The sequence below is a fragment of the Akanthomyces muscarius genome, chromosome 5, assembly GCF_028009165.1.
Source record: "Akanthomyces muscarius strain Ve6 chromosome 5, whole genome shotgun sequence".
Classification (NCBI taxonomy): Eukaryota; Fungi; Ascomycota; class Sordariomycetes; order Hypocreales; family Cordycipitaceae; genus Akanthomyces; species Akanthomyces muscarius.
The window spans coordinates 3,169,260-3,184,648 of NC_079245.1; the positions used below are offsets into that span (position 1 = coordinate 3,169,260).

The 15,389-nt window shown below is 53.3% G+C and overlaps 2 protein-coding genes across 2 annotated transcripts; one reads left to right on the top strand and one right to left on the bottom strand.

Moving 5' to 3' along the window:
• Window positions 1-806: 806 nt before the first annotated feature.
• Window positions 807-2,976, top strand: LMH87_010387 (uncharacterized protein; the record flags this gene model as incomplete). The annotated part of the gene is made up of 5 exons (XM_056197541.1): window positions 807-1,176; window positions 1,254-1,363; window positions 1,973-2,490; window positions 2,547-2,851; window positions 2,906-2,976. 5 exons carry the CDS (start codon window positions 807-809, stop codon window positions 2,974-2,976), a joined length of 1,374 nt encoding a protein of 457 aa, XP_056054579.1.
• A 9,902-nt stretch (window positions 2,977-12,878) lies between these two features.
• Window positions 12,879-13,942, bottom strand: LMH87_010388 (uncharacterized protein; the record flags this gene model as incomplete). Its single annotated transcript, XM_056197542.1, has 6 exons — window positions 12,879-12,956; window positions 13,024-13,036; window positions 13,082-13,196; window positions 13,431-13,468; window positions 13,752-13,855; window positions 13,919-13,942. 6 exons carry the CDS (start codon window positions 13,940-13,942, stop codon window positions 12,879-12,881), a joined length of 372 nt encoding a protein of 123 aa, XP_056054580.1.
• Window positions 13,943-15,389: the final 1,447 nt, after the last annotated feature.

Sequence of the window (15,389 nt, forward strand, 5' to 3'; positions counted from 1 at the left end):
GCGTTGCGAGGTGATTAATGCTGGTAGCAGCTGGCCAATATTTGGCATGTGTTTCCTACAGAGAGGCCTGTGTTTTCTGCGTGGCGCTCGCCGCCCAGTGCGAACCGGCAACCTTGGCGCTCTCAAAATACATTGCTGCGACATGCTCCTGCGCGCGTGGCCTGCACCACCCTCCAAGTACCTCGCAGGTGTTGCTCGGACGGTACTAGCGCCAGGGGCAAATATCATGGGGTAGATGCACCCCTGCCAGCTCCAGCCAACCAGCGTCCCCGGTGCCGGCCAAAGAGTGATGGGCCGGTGGAGCCGTTGGCTGCGTGCCTGGCCGTTCCTGCGTTGTGTTTGCTTGCCAGCTGGCAGCCCAAACGCCGGGCAGCTGGCAAGCAAAACACGTTGTCGTCAACGTTCATGGCCAGCTGGCAGCGTTTCACGGATGCAATGTATGTGCTAGTGCTGGTAGATGCATGCACCGAATTCATCACGAATTAGCACCACCGCCTGGCAATTTCGTCAAGCCTTGCTTTAGAGTGCACCAGTAGCCGCCGTCTGACCCCTCTCTGACCCCCCTGGTCGAAAGCCAAGCAAGGCCCCAGGACCACCCCGTCTTCTACAGCATACTGGTACTCAGCACATTTTCCAGCCCAGCCGCTCGCTGGTTTTCCAGCAACTTGGGTAGGCAGGTGCCTGTTAATCTGTAGTACTGGCCGATCTGCCTCCCCTGCCTGCGAGCTGCCAGCCAGCGTCCGTTGGCAGCAGCTGGCCCGTGGGAGGGCGTGTAGCGAGACGCACCCCTTCAATTTTCCCTACCCATGGGCCATTTCCAGGTCTCCATCGCACCCCTCCCTTCCTTGCCCACTCCCCCCCTCCCCTGGGCCTCGTTAGGCCAGGCCTGGCCGCTCTTCTCCTCGCATCTATTATCTCGTCCCACCGCTCGCTCTCCTCCCGTTCCTTTTACTTCTCACGGTCGCCCGACGCCTTCATCCATATCCGGTCCTTTCAACCTTCGCTCCTTTTTGCCTCTCTTTCGTGTCACTCGCCTCGACACTGTCCGCTCCTTTGAAACAGCCTTTTTTCGTCGCTCTCTATATATCAAGCCACCTTTTCCCGTTTGCCTCGTCGAACTTCGCTCCGTCCTGTTTCTCCGACTTGCCAGTTCAAGCTCGACTTTCTTTTTGCAACGTACGCCAACGCCGGCTCGCCACTCTCTCTTCTTCTCGTTGATGACTTCATTTCTCACACTCCTTTCTTTCCTCTAGTTCAGACTTGTCAATTGCTGCAACGGCTGGTCCTAAGCAAGCAGAATATAAATCTCTTGGGTTTCACTGCCGTCAACAACATCAACAATTTCGACAACCATCAAGTAAAGGTTAGTATCGCATCCAGCCTCACTGCACTCTCTCGCCTTGCCTCGATTTTTCTTTTTTGCGTTTTCCTCGATATTGGTATATATTCTTGACCACCACCATCGTGCCGTGTTTCGATGTGTTTTCCTCGCCGCTCTCTCAACCCCCTGTCCTTTCTACATGCATCCAGACCACCACCAAACCGAATCTGCGCGACGTACCACATCTGTTCACATGGCGACTGCGACGCCATTGCTTCCTCAGATTGCTGCGATCCTCAATTCCGCCCAATGTTATTTTCTCCGCTCAATCTTGCCCACTGTCCCGCCACTCATCGTTCGCCGTCGCCGCGAGCTGCCTTCAGTTGATGTCTCACCTGGCATTCCATACATTCCTGCAATCGGCACCCAAGCAACCACTGCCCACCAGGCCCGCCCGCCGACAATGACAACGACACTATTGTTGCACCCTGCAACCATTGCATGCCGGATTCGACGCAGACTCTTTCCCAGCCACTGACAATTCCTCTTCATTATAAACCTCGCGTCACCACATGTCTCCCGCGCAACTTGCAAACTGACAGATGCTCCTACAGGTTTCGCATTCTCAATATCAACCTTGACAAAATGAAGTCCTCGCTTGCTCTTCTCGCCACCGCGGCCGCGGTCAGCGCCACAGTCACCTCCACCGAATGGGTTGTTGACGTCGTCACCGTCACCGTCACCGCCGACCCTTCGGACTTCGTCTCGGCCTCGCAGCCTACCTCGACTCCTACTCCTGAGCCCGTTTCCACCTCGTCGGTCGCTCCTTCGCCCCCTCCCCCTCCGCCTGCCAACGCTGCTGTTCAGGAGCCCGAGCCCACCACCACCACCCAGGCGCCTCCTCCTCCTCCGACCTCGACTCCCGAGCCTGAGCCTGTTGTCCAGACTCAGACCCAGGCTCCCGAGCCTGAGCCTGAGACGACCACCCAGCAGCAGACTGCGCAGCCGACGTCGGAGACCGTGGCCCCCTCTGGTGGTTACAAGGGCACTGCCATCGACTACCACAACGCCTACCGCAAGGACCACAGCGCTGGCAACCTCGAGTGGGATGAGACTCTGGCTCAGTACGCTGAGAACACTGCCAACAAGTGCCAGTTTGCGCACGACATGTAAGTAACCCCCGACTGCCAACTAACACTGGCCCAGTAGGCTGACAATTCGATAGGGCCCAGGGTGACGGTGACTACGGCCAGAACCTCGCTAGTGTCGGTAGTACTGGCGATCTCGGCACCACGGAGTCCGCGGTTGGCAAGGCCATTGCAGAGCAGTGGTACCAAAAGGAGGTCGGCTACTACAACTTCTTCGGCCAGTCCGATCCCCCTCCCGGTGCCGACTTCAGCAAGTTCGGTCACTTCTCCCAGCTTGTCTGGAAGGACTCCACGAAGGCCGGCTGCGCTACCGTCAAGTGCCCTGCTGGCACCGTGCTCAGCTACGCGTCATACTTCACCGTCTGCAACTACAGCCCTCCGGGTAAGAACCATCCGTTTTTGTACCGTCACGATCATATCACTGACCTTTTTCTAGGTAACTTCGGCGGCAAGTACGCTACCAACGTTCTGCCCTCGCTCGGCCTCAAGATCAACCTTTCTACTTAACAAGTTCCACAAGTGGCTTAACAAGTCCCCTTTCTGGGTATCCTTTGCGGGGCTGGCATTGACGAATGACGCATGAACAAGTAAAGGGCTCCATGTCTTGTGGAGGCTCAAGACGCACTGTTTGGGCGCAATGCCGGGGCTGGATGGGGTGTTCGCATTTGGGGCAAAATGATCTGAACATTTTTCGCTTCTTCATGTACCTTATGCGACGTTGTACTTAGATCCTATCTACGTCTCAAGCTGTTTTTTTTCCTTCTTCACCTGCGAAGGCATGGGTTGGTGTGTTGGGACATTTCTGACCACTACCCTAGCCTTCTTTTCTTATATGACAAATGTTTATTGTCCTTTTTCCTCTTCATATCTTAGCATTTATGTGGCGCGAAATCATCAACTTGGCTTGGAAACGAAAACTTGCCTCTCGTTTTTGTAGAAACAACAAACAGCCTGCATAGCGAGAGTCATGTCGACACTCGATGACAATGTACTGAATGGACAAGTTTTATATGCATTGTTCTCTGTCCTTTTGACCTGGCCAGTCCTCCATGACCGGTTGGCTTGCGCACTGCATGGCATCATCTCATGCTGGTCTTGCGGCCGATTTTGTAGTGCGAGCCGTATGCCCGGAGCGAATGAGGCCCGACTAAGAAAAGGTTCAAGCAAACAATGTGCAAATCGTTTCGTGAGTGCTAGATATGGGTTCCATCGGCGGTTGCCCACAAATTAGTAAATTGGTCTCATCTTGTAAGCCCAAAAGTTTGGAGTCTGTTCAAACGGCCGGTGCAGGAATCCGCCAATTCGTCACCGACTCCTCGCGCGGACTCGGCTGCAAAGCCAATACACCTCTGCCAGAGCAACTCTGTAGCAAAACAATGCACTTTCTTCATGGCCAAGTCTGCCTTTGAAGGCTCCGTTTGGTTTCATACGCTTGTGCCTTCTCTGTCTTGTCGCGTGGTCTCCAAAAAGCCGCCACGCGATTTCCCAGCAGCACCACGACAAAACACCCACGTATCGGCCGCGAACGAACTCAACAAAAAAGACAAAAAAATTGAACAAAAAAAACATACAGCAGCCGGTGTTCGCTGGTCGTCACCGACCCAACTACTAATCTGCCGGTCAGTAGCTTAACTTCAGCGGAGCAAACGGGACGCGGTGTTCTCTACTGCCTGTGGCCGTATGTATCAGCCTGTCGAGCCAATTCGCGTAATAAAGGGCCCTTTTTCCGAGCTTACAAACAAAGCTCTTTGAACATGCGAAGAGAAACATGGCAGGTGACGGCGGAGAATTGTGTGGAAATGGGATTCTGCACCAAGTGGAGGAGAGCATGGGGTCAGTTGGGCACGATTTTGTAAAGAGAGATGCACGCCGCTTTTTTCCATTTTCCAGTCGTCAGATCCGGCGATGCGACGTTCCGACTATATTGTTCCATCTGGCTGGCCGGAAACTTGTACTTGGCTTGAAGACTACGCATGTGACAGGGACATCAAATGTTCATCATATTCTCCGGTACACGTCTAATAACCTCCAGTGGGCATCAACAAGACCAGAGATAAAGTATCGACAGGAGCACCTCGCAGCATTATATCCAAACTCTTTTCGTATCTGCACGCCCATGCCTCAAACAACGGCGTTAAGCCATCGTTCGTCGGAGCGTGGACAGTAGCCCCCGCCTTCAAAAGTCCCGATACCGTCTCGTATTGATCATGAGCTGCCGCGTGGAACAAGGCAGTTTGGCCTTCGTTGTCCTTGCTCTCGAGCTGAGCGCCCGCTCCCAAGGGATACGGGCAAAAGGCCAACGCGCTGGAAAGAAGCAGCACATCTTATCAGTGTGGTATGACCGTTGGAAGGGTTCTTTGCCTCCAACTCGGCCTTGCTCTACCAGCGCACGCAGAGAGCCGGCCTCGGAGAACAGCGGGCGTGTGAGCAATGGCGTCAAGCCGTGCGCATCTGTCTGGTCGACGGCGGCGCCAAATCGGAGCAGGAGGCCTACCATCTTCCCGTCCCTGGACGTCGAAGCGGCCATGAGTAGTGCCGTGTCTCCGTCTGAGGCTCTTGCTTCGGTACTGGCGCCGTGTTTTACAAGTGCTTCTGCATCTTTAGACGCATGATTCCGTACCGCCCAAATCAAGGCAGTGCGACCGCCGTTGGCTGCTGAGTTTTTCGGCGCCATTCTCGAGCAGAATATCAATCGTCGACATCTAAGTCCTGTATACATTTTTAGCGGCCCATGACAGCACGCTCCGCCCATTCGCGTCTTTTGTATTGACAGATGCGCCCTCTTGGACAAGGTATCTGATGATTCGATCGTCTTTGCGTCTTGAACGACCTATGATAGAGGGGTACACTGGTGATCATCCGTTGCCTCGATATTCGCGCCGTTGCTAAGTAGAATTCTTGCCATGGCCACCTTTGTTTCGCCTGTAGCGTTCCGTGGCTGTCGACTACTGACGGCCAATGACAGCGGCGTTTGGCCGCGATCGGACTTTGCTTCTATGTTGCCTCCATGTTTCAAAAGGATATCACGGCAACAGCGGTTTCGTCATGCGCTGCATATAAGAGTGCCGTCAGGTCCATATACCTTTCTAGAGACCAGAGTCCACGAAAATTCATGGAGAGCTGTTTCTTTTGGCAGGGATGCACTCCCATGAGTGCGATTCTCATCGTTTCCTTCCTGGGTCTGGCTGGTGCCTACGAGGGCACGCCTGCCAATAACAACCAGTCCGTCAGCTGGCAAGCTGCCCCGACCAGACGAGGAAGCTGGAGCATCATTAGCTCATACCTAGCGATCATTTTTGCTTGCACATGGACCGTTCAACATCTCAACGTTCCTGGTCCAGAAGAGGACTAGGTACGTCGAGCGCTGAGAGGCTCAAAGTGGATGCTGATTACAATACTGTCCCCCGAACTCATTGTCAGTCACGCAGCCCTCGAAGTTTTGATGGCTGTCGATGCGCTAAAACGGATGCAAGAAAAAGGAAAATCTGTCAAATTATCATGGTGGTTCTTTTCCCAAGGCCAGCAGGAGAGCAAGAGTGACGCCGAAAGCCAGGTGAATCCAGATGACAGCCATCACTGGACTTTGACTCATTGCTTGTTTGCAAACATGGGCAGCTTCTACTGTCAGGTGTCAATTTCGCTGGAAGATCAAGCTGGTATCGAGGTGAGCGCCGAGACAGCACATGTGCAGAGCGCAGGGGAGAGCGAAGTCAAGAGTGGACAAATATGTCGGGCGAGGAGCGAAGTCCAAAGCACAGTGGGCGATAAGAAAAGCAACGACAGTCGTGGAAATGAAATAAAAGACAAGCAGGAAGCCGAGAACGTCCGACGATTGGTGACTAATTTTATTTGGTCGAGTTCAGTGAGTGGCAACAGCCCCCGATCCCAGTCGAAGACATCACCAACAAAAGCAAACAATATTGGTTGGCTAGTTGTATTGCCTGCTTGCAGTTCTTGCAGCTTGTACTATCGCTCATCTTGAGGAAGAATCGAGGAATGCCTTTCTCACAACTTGAGACTGTAACTCTGGGCTTTGCCATCTGCGCCTGGTTATATACATCCTGTATATGGACAAGCCGCAAAGAGTCGACTATAGACTGAAATTGGACCTGACAGGCAGAAAGTATGACTTTGCGCACACTGAAAAGACATACAATAGTTTTTGGGATATACTACAAAACGAAACATCTGTTGAAGCGTTCGTCAAAGCATTGCAAGGAGAGGACAATTCTTCTCCGCAGTCCAAGGAAGGGAATCAACACGCTGCAAAGACAAATATGCCCCCAAACAATGGCGCAGTTCAAGAGCATGTTCTGAAAAGGATTCCCAACGACAACGTACCAGTCTCAAGCAGCCGTTTAGCCCATCCAGGCGTCTACTGTTGGCGATTCCTTTGGCTCAATGGACAACGTCAAGCGAGGATGCTCAGTCGTTTATAGTGGACTGCATGCGGCTCCTGAGAGAGTACTCTTGGCTTGAGCCAGACGCCACGTGGGTAGACGACGTATATGATAGGCTGCAACGGATACTTGTCCAAGACCCCAAGGCGAAGACTTCTCAGACTGCTTATTGAGATATCTTCTGCCCCGGAAACGACACAGACTACGCAGGGAAACTGCTCAACTTTTTCGAAAGGAACCCTGTTCTCGAGTTCAAAGACCAGACGTTCTTGGTCAGCCTTGAGAGACTCGTGTGGGTACTGAGTGGACGACACGGCTCGAAAAAGCTGAGTGACGAGGCGGCCATCCCCGTATGGCCAAGGGTAAAAAAGCTTCCTAGCCGGTCAAACAAAGGCACCATCTACGCCACTGGCATTCTTTACATTCTGTCCCGGATTGTGCTTCTCGGCGTGGCCTTTTCAAGCCTACGGCACATGCCCGACGGGGAGCACGACGAAACGCCATGGGCCAAAGATATCCTTACTTTCGCTGCCAAGTAGACAGGTAGAGGGCCTTCATGGGCAAGCCTAATAGCCTATGGGTCCTTCTCAACACTTCTGTCAAGTTAGGGCTATCTTTCCCATTCCCTTGCTCATCAACTTCTCAACCAAGAAAGATCAACACAGGCAGTGGGTGAGCCACAAGCTACGCAGACTCTTCAGAGATGGAAACAGTTGAAGAGATAGAAACTACACATCTTCGCAGAGCGCTACGATCCCAGCTGCCAGCGTCAAGGTGCATACTTTGGCTCGCGGGGGGATGTAGAGAGCCATGTGTCTGGATAGCAAAGAGTAATGACGAATGCACGCCAGTTTTTGAAACGCACAACGCACAATGGAAAAGACGTGCAGCCATGATTCCCCATGTGATGCTCAATGTGTCCGCAAACAGCAGATTATGAATCATCCATCCAAAAAGAAGCATCGATTTTCGTTGCAAAAGTACGGGAATGGCTTCAATCTACATGCAGTTTCCGTGCGTGACGACATGTCCGCTGCGCGATCCACCCACACGCCCCCCTCCAAGCTGCGTTATCGAGATTCTGCCCCAGACTATGCCTTGCCCTTTTCGTGTCTGCTAATGAAGAAACGGAGAGTCAGGTCCGTGCATATTTTCCATCCAAGCTAAAGAGACGAGGTTTACGTACGTGGAGTGTGGCTGAGGAGGTGTTGGTGTTGGGTGAGGAGGGGGACGAGGACGGGATTCGCGATGGGAATCCGGTCGCGAACCAGATCTGCAGGGCACGTCACGCGACGCCTAAATCGCCTCAGAGAGGATAAATGGCTGGGCATCGAGATGCAGTAATGGCCTTGCGTAAGAAAAGCAATATATATATTGTTGGGGCCTCCTATCCTATTCAGGAAGCTCGGGCGATTTCGATAACGGGAAGGTCGCGCAAAAGCTCTAGCAAACCATGCTTTGCAGCACTTAGGGCTGATGTCCAACCCGTCCTTCTCGTGTAGTCACAAAGGATTTAAGCTACTAGTTAGTCAAGGACGACTCTAGCGTCGCTGCGGGTAGTTTTGGCCTTTGTCTTTACAGGAAATCAATGCATTGCTTCTGTTAGCTCAGCCATGTGTTGGTGGCGTCTTGATCCCCTCCAGCCTTGTATTGCGGCTGGACTAGGGTGCTTACTCTCGAGACCAGCTGGGCGAATCATGGCACTCTAAAGAGCGGACTGGCAACAGCCCAACACGTTGCAGCTGTGGGTGCGTCGTTTACTCTGAGCCTCACATGGCCCAGCTGCGCGACACTTGCATGGAGCTACCGGAAGCTGGGGTCAAAACCAAAGGATCAGAGGCTGCGCTGATGGAAATTGCCCGCGCGGCTGCTGGCCTCGTTCCAATCACGGCGGAAGGAGCCGTACGGTCTCACAGATTTGTTTTCACATCACCTGATGGCCGCCCTATGGATACAATACGGGCCTCAAACTGTCGCGGGACATGCCCGAGAAGGCGTCGTCGGCGCATATGTACCGCCAGTAGGCTCACAGCTAGAAGCTGCCATCACGTCGATCGTCAGCTTTGAAAGCTACTTCAGAGCTAGTTGAAACAACGATGAAGCTTGGCATCCAACAGCCCATGTCCATGTTTGACTTTTACCCTATGTAGCGTACGGACATGTGCCTACTTGCCCTCTCAAAACCCAGAGTCGGATGACAGCGCAACAGATATGCAGGCTGGAAGGATAGTAACCTCGGGTCAGCATCTTGTTGAAGCTCAATTCAGTACCCCACAACCGACAGGGAAGAAGAGCACCGGCAGGCAAAGACACTTGGCTTTAAGCCTCGTCCTATCTACGAAAAGGAAACATGCGAGACCATGATCCACGGGATGTGGGAACACCGCATTTGCAACAAATGCATGGCTAGCTCGTCCAATATTTGCCAAGAGAAGAAGGAGTATCCAGGAATCGGCTATTTTACGAGCTTGGCTCATTTGCGAAGCGAAAATAAACTCGCCGGTTGACAAGGCTGTCATCGCACCCATTTGCAGTTCCCGGGCATCAATTGCGATTCTTGCATCCTGCCGAGCATCGTCGGCCACAACCCGGCCAGCTGACACGAAAAGGGTGTGAAACAATGACATGGAAATTTTCAGCTGAGAATCATCGAGACGCACCAAAGCTAGCCAGAGCGCAGCGCTACGTATCAGGGTTCGCATGAGAAGCACGCCGCGGCCGTCGTCAGACAATATAGACATTGTTGGCATCAATAGCCTCCAATAGTCCATATGCACCGAGCCAGAATTGAACAGAATGAGAGGCCACGATGCTCATATTTTGAACCTATGACGATCATAAGCGCTTGGGTCGCAGCAAAGTTGAGCGGTGGACGACAACTTGGGGGAACTGCTGGGCGCATGGCGGACCGCAGAGCCTATCCGTCTCACACAAAGGCCCGTCAATGCCATTTCAGTAATGTGCCGGCAAGGCTCGAATCAGCCGCCACATGAGGCCATCGAGCTGAGAAGCACTGTTAGACTAGTTGTTAGCTGGACCAGGGATCATAAGTCAGGGAGAAAACGCCACCAAGACTAGGTTGACCCGTCTTATTCTCCATGCAGCGAGCCTCATCCAAGTCTCATCAGGCGATGACGTGAAACTCTTGAACAATCAACTGCCTCTATGAGAAGATAAGATGGGGATAAGAGCTGGGCAAGGGAGATGATTATCCGTAAAAGTTGAATTTAATTGCTCTGCTCGCTGCGTCGCAAGGCTGCTGCCAGGCGTGCCGGTGGGGAGAGTAAGCAGAGAGAAAAACTAGCAACGGCCAAGACTGTTGCTAACCCGCTCGGAGTTTCTTGTGCTCCAGTAGCAAGGAAAATCCGATCACCGTCAAAAGCTCTCATGCTGTCGTATACCGAGAAAGGTTAGAACCTCTAAAAGTGCAGATGAGTAGTTGCAGGTGATGGAGAGCGAAAAGGCGGGCCATGCTATTTTGGCGCAAGGTGCTTGTAGATTGTGCTGGAGCGACCGACCGGTAAAACCGATGCGCTACGATGCTTGGCATATTAGTCTGAAGCTAAGCCAAGTTGAAGAGGTTTGGAGCGCGCCGTCATCGCGGATGGGTATGTACGGAATAGCGAGCAGACGGTCCGGTGCCTGCCGCTGATGACCTAATAAGGGGCGACCGCGGTGAGATCTCACGGTGAGGCGTCGGCCAACCAAACAAAGGCAGAGATGTAATATGGAGAGTCGTCATGTCACAGAGAGTAATAGAGGGAGCCACCGTGGAACCGGAATGTCATTGTTGACGCCGCGTTCTGCTCACCGACCGGAGTTGAGAGCATAAGCTCGAGCATGGAGAGAAGGACGATCGGGATAGGTAGGAAGAAATAAAGACAAGGTAGACGTAATCAGCGGCGGCAACTTGTCCCCGATGATTAAACTTGCATGCCAAGGGGCGCCTAGAGGAAGATTGGGTGTCGAGGATGACGAGTAGCGGCGTATGGACAATGGCGGTGATGAGCGACGAGGTTGTTTGGTGGCTGAACCCTTCAACGGGCGGGATGCGGCGACGAGAGCCGGTGTCTGTTGCCGATTCGGGACAGTTGTACGTGTCGGGATCTGGCGAGTCGATAACCTTTTTCCGCTTGGACGAGACCAGCCAAGCAAGGGTCACATCGGGATAGATGGCAGTCTCAAATCCGCACCTCGGGGAGTATACGACGGTGGCTCAGATGGGAAAAAAGGGCTGACAACGGAGCACACGCAGGCTTACATGACGACGCTCTGCGCGAGTGCCGTGAGCAGAATTGTGCTTGCAGTTTGCATTGTTGGCCTTGTTCGGTGAGAGAGAGGCGCGGCTACGCTAAGCAAATCTAGATTCGCAGCGTTCGGTTGACGGATGCCGGGAGGGCCGCATGAGACCGGAAAATGAGCCGTCTGGATGGTAGAGAATAATGTGAATCCCGTCTGTCGATGGATCTTATCTTACGGATGGTTTGATATGATGATGCTGCTGCCTGGAACCACCGCAGGGACCTGTGGTTTTGGCGCGTTGGCCGGACGGATACGGCTTACTGACGAGAAGACAGAGGGGTGTATATCGATGAGGCCGGAGATGGCCTTGCGGGAGACTTGACCGGGCAGAGACATGCGAATGAAACGTAGCGGAACGAGAAAATACAGGTGTGCGCGTGCAATGATGGCGACGTCACGATGTTTGTGCAGGAGGTAGGTACTCAGTAGAAGTGGAAGTGTGCAAACGGGTAAATCTTGCAAGGGAGCTGCTTTACAGCGCGTCACCGGTTGAAATTAGTGACTGATGCGTGCTGTACCTGGCACCTGTCCGCCAACTCTACAGGGGACAGTTGTGCTGCAGCGCCCTACTGGACTGGCATCAGGCGGGAAAATTACAGGGGCTTCGTCGGTACCTTGCAGCGCAATTACAAGAGACCAATACCTGTATTCGGTAAGCTACACCGACCTACCTACCTACCTACTTACAGAGGAACCACCTACCTACTGAGTAACTTACCTAGGTAGGTAGGTACAGGGGGGACGGACTACAGGCTTCAGCGAGCCCTACAGCGGCTGCTCGGCCGTCGACGTTGCATTGTCACGGCCTGTTCGGCATCGAGTAAACGAAGCACTCCCTAATCTAAACTTCCATCGACGTGACATCCGGGCCGATTACTCCAAAAAATCAGCAAGATTTACGGATAGCCTTTTTCCATCTTTCCCTTTTCTTATCAAAACAATGGATCTCAGGGTCCCGATCCTGCTGCCTGTTTGTGCTGCCATCGCTGCTGACCACCCTATATCCCAGCATAGTAATAAGGAGCCAAGGAGCCAAGGAGCCAAGGAGCCAAGACGCCAACCAACTAGCTTTTTTGCATCCTGCTGGACGCAAATCGAGATTCCGCCGAGATCCGTGCGTTCTTCTCGCCTCTTCTCCCTCCCTTCAACGTTTTCCTTGTTTTGCCTTTGAGAGGTCTGCAGGCTCGCCGCTCCCGCTCGCCTTGCTTACGGGCAGACAGCGGAGCGGAACCCAGCATCATCACTCGGCCGGGAACCTTGCCCGTTTTGGCTAGCAGTTCGGTGCGGGAACGGCCTTTGGCGAACAGGATGCACACGCCCATCGCCATGGCCTATTATGTTGTAATGGTTCCGTGTCTTTTGTTTTCTTCCTCTTGTCTTGTCCTAGTAAGGAATGATTGCTACACGCCCTGTAGCGTCAATTCCACTTGGGAATAGGCCGCTCGCCAATCTCCCTGGTCCATGCCGCACATCCATCATCCGCTGCTCGTTCCCTCGGCCCCATTCAGCCGGTCCAACGGCGGTCTTATTACGCTTCTACTCTCTCACACTTGATAGCATCGCTTGTCGTAAGGAAAAAAAAAGCCCCATTGTACACTGTGCGACTCTGCGCCTGTGCCTTCCCGCGAAGACCCAGCGTTGACTAAAGTGCCTGTAATGAGGCGTCATAAAAACGGATCTCGATAGTGCGAGACCCGAGTTGCCAGATCAGCTTCTGATCACAATGCGAGAGCCATGCCCCTCGACGTCGGAAAACTCATGGGAGTGATCAAGAGCCTCAACAAGCTATTAGAAGTATGCATTAGCTCCGGATTTCGCTCATACCGTGATACCTCATCACCATTGCACTGACTGGCGTGGTCCATCTGTCTCGGTGTAATTGCTCGCGTGCATGCGCCCGCCAACATCACCGCGGGATTCTAGCATGTCGGGAAAGCCACTTTAGCGCCCAGTCCTTTTTGCTGGTGCCTAATGTCCTTTGCGCTGTTGTTCTGTTCCGATGTGTTGGCACCCTCATCGGTGCTTCTGGCTCTCACCGTCAGCTACATGCTCCAATCTCGCTGGACCGGGGTGGTTAATGTCAAAGCAGTACACCGTAGTGTAGACCCAAAAACACTAGTTTTCTCTTCACGAATTTCATCACTGTATGCACTCCGCATCAGTGGTAGTGGATGATGATAGACAAGGTGTACGGGCAAGAATAATCAGCAAAGCGTAGAAGCAAGGTAAGCATATCATCAGCAGTCTACACACACCCACCGTAGTATTTCTCACCCAGGTGAGCAAATCCCGTTGACCTTCGGAACATTCCCTGTCTGCCTTACGCACTCGAGCATCCCGACATTGGCCGAGACTAGGATCTCGCAGGGCAGATGAAGCTATGTTTACGTGGAATTATGATGCTGGGTCCTGCACTGGGGCTCTGCGGCTCAGATTAGTCCCCCCGGGTTAGCGAATCCCGCTCCAAGCCAGATGTACGCCGAAGCGTCTGGACCTCGAGTAGTCAAATTTCGAGCGAGGCAAAGCATATCAGCATCAACTTGTCTCGAGCTAGTGGCTTTGTTGACGTCCTGTTCCTACCAGCAGGCTCTAGCCGTCGTTCCCGGGCATTGACTTTGGCCCAGCCTCATCGAGTTGGCAGAGGCGTGCATCATGGGCGCGGCGCAGTCCTGCAGGCTCTCACTCTGCAGGATGCCACATGTAAGAAATCGTGACCATCGCAGGAACAAGAAAACGCCGCAACATACGTAATCAGACCAATCTCGGCACATGCACTCATCTGCGCAGCTGAATTAGATGTGTGAGCGAGCTCGGAGTCCGTGTCAGTCCATCCACAACAAGCGCCACATAGATCCCAAACCAGGAAGCTCGTCAACAAAAGAACTCGTTAGAATCCCACCATTACCAAATCGTTTCCGATGTATCTTTTGCCTAGATTCACTCGGCGCCAACGGCAAGCGGCAATCGACGCGGGCCCGTGACCAGGTGAGGTGAGCACCAACAAAAAGGCCGGCGCATGGATAGTAGCCCCTCGATGTGCGGCCCAGCGGGGTGTGGCGTGAGATCAAGACAAAGGGCGCGATTTCGGACAAGCAAGTCTATGAAGTATGCACAAAGTATGCACAAGTCGCTATGATGCAGCAGCGTTTTCTTTCCCACCAGATGCTTGGCGTCCAGATACGCCGCATCATCTCCGTCTCCCCTGCCAAAAAGAAAGCGGCCAACCTAACACGCAGGCTGAAGGGGGGGGGGGGGTGCAACGCATGGATAGCTTCAGCCTCGTATGCGAAAGCAAGTCTAGTAGACATGGCATGCGGGCGTTGTCGTAGATGGAAGCAAGAAACGAGGCATATACGGCGAAGAAGTGATGGTGTATTAAAAGATATTAATTGAAAAATCCTACGTTTGGGATGCGGTCCAGTAGAAATCACAAGACAGATCGCCCGCATCTTGGCGGGACGCGTGGGAAGGCGCCGATTATTCCCAACATTGGCCCAAGAGGGATGCCCGGGGGCCTGCATCTACTGGCACAGCCCACTTCCGGAGCGGGTGCTTTCATGCCATCTGTTGATAATCGCGTGGTTTGGGGACTTCCTCACGATAACGAGGACAATTTACTATGCAGCTTCCCCAGTACGGGAGCGGGGTGAAGCATCAAGCAACAAGGCGGAGGAGGAGCAGGAGGACGGATATCAGTATTGTTTCCCCGAAAGAGGCAATGCTTGGATCCGTATCGGTGTGGACCAGGACAGCCACCGGCAGCCGTTGCAGGCTTTGTGCTTGGTTACACATGAATTTGGCTTTTTGTAGCGCACTTTTGCAAAAGCATCCCGAGCTGGGGAGGGCAAGGAGGGGGAAGCTGAAAGACGAGCTGCACTTGGGTGTGCGGGCTAGCAGCCACTAAAATCAGTGGGAGCATGGGGGGCAGAGGAGCGGCTGAAAGGACTAGGACGTGTCAAGGCCGGGGGAGGGGAGATCATTTCTACTACGTAGGCAGTTGATGAGGCCAGCTTCAACTCCTCGAAGCAATCCTGTTGAAGATCGCCGCGCGCATTACGACAATCATGGACACTGGCAGCATCAGCACTGATGGGAACCAGAGCAACCCACCCGGCACAATCATCTACACGCACGCAAGGGTTCGAGAGAGCTTGAGCAAGGACCAGATTATGGCTTCCGCCGGGGCTGATCGAGGGTTACATTGGCCAAGGAGCCTAG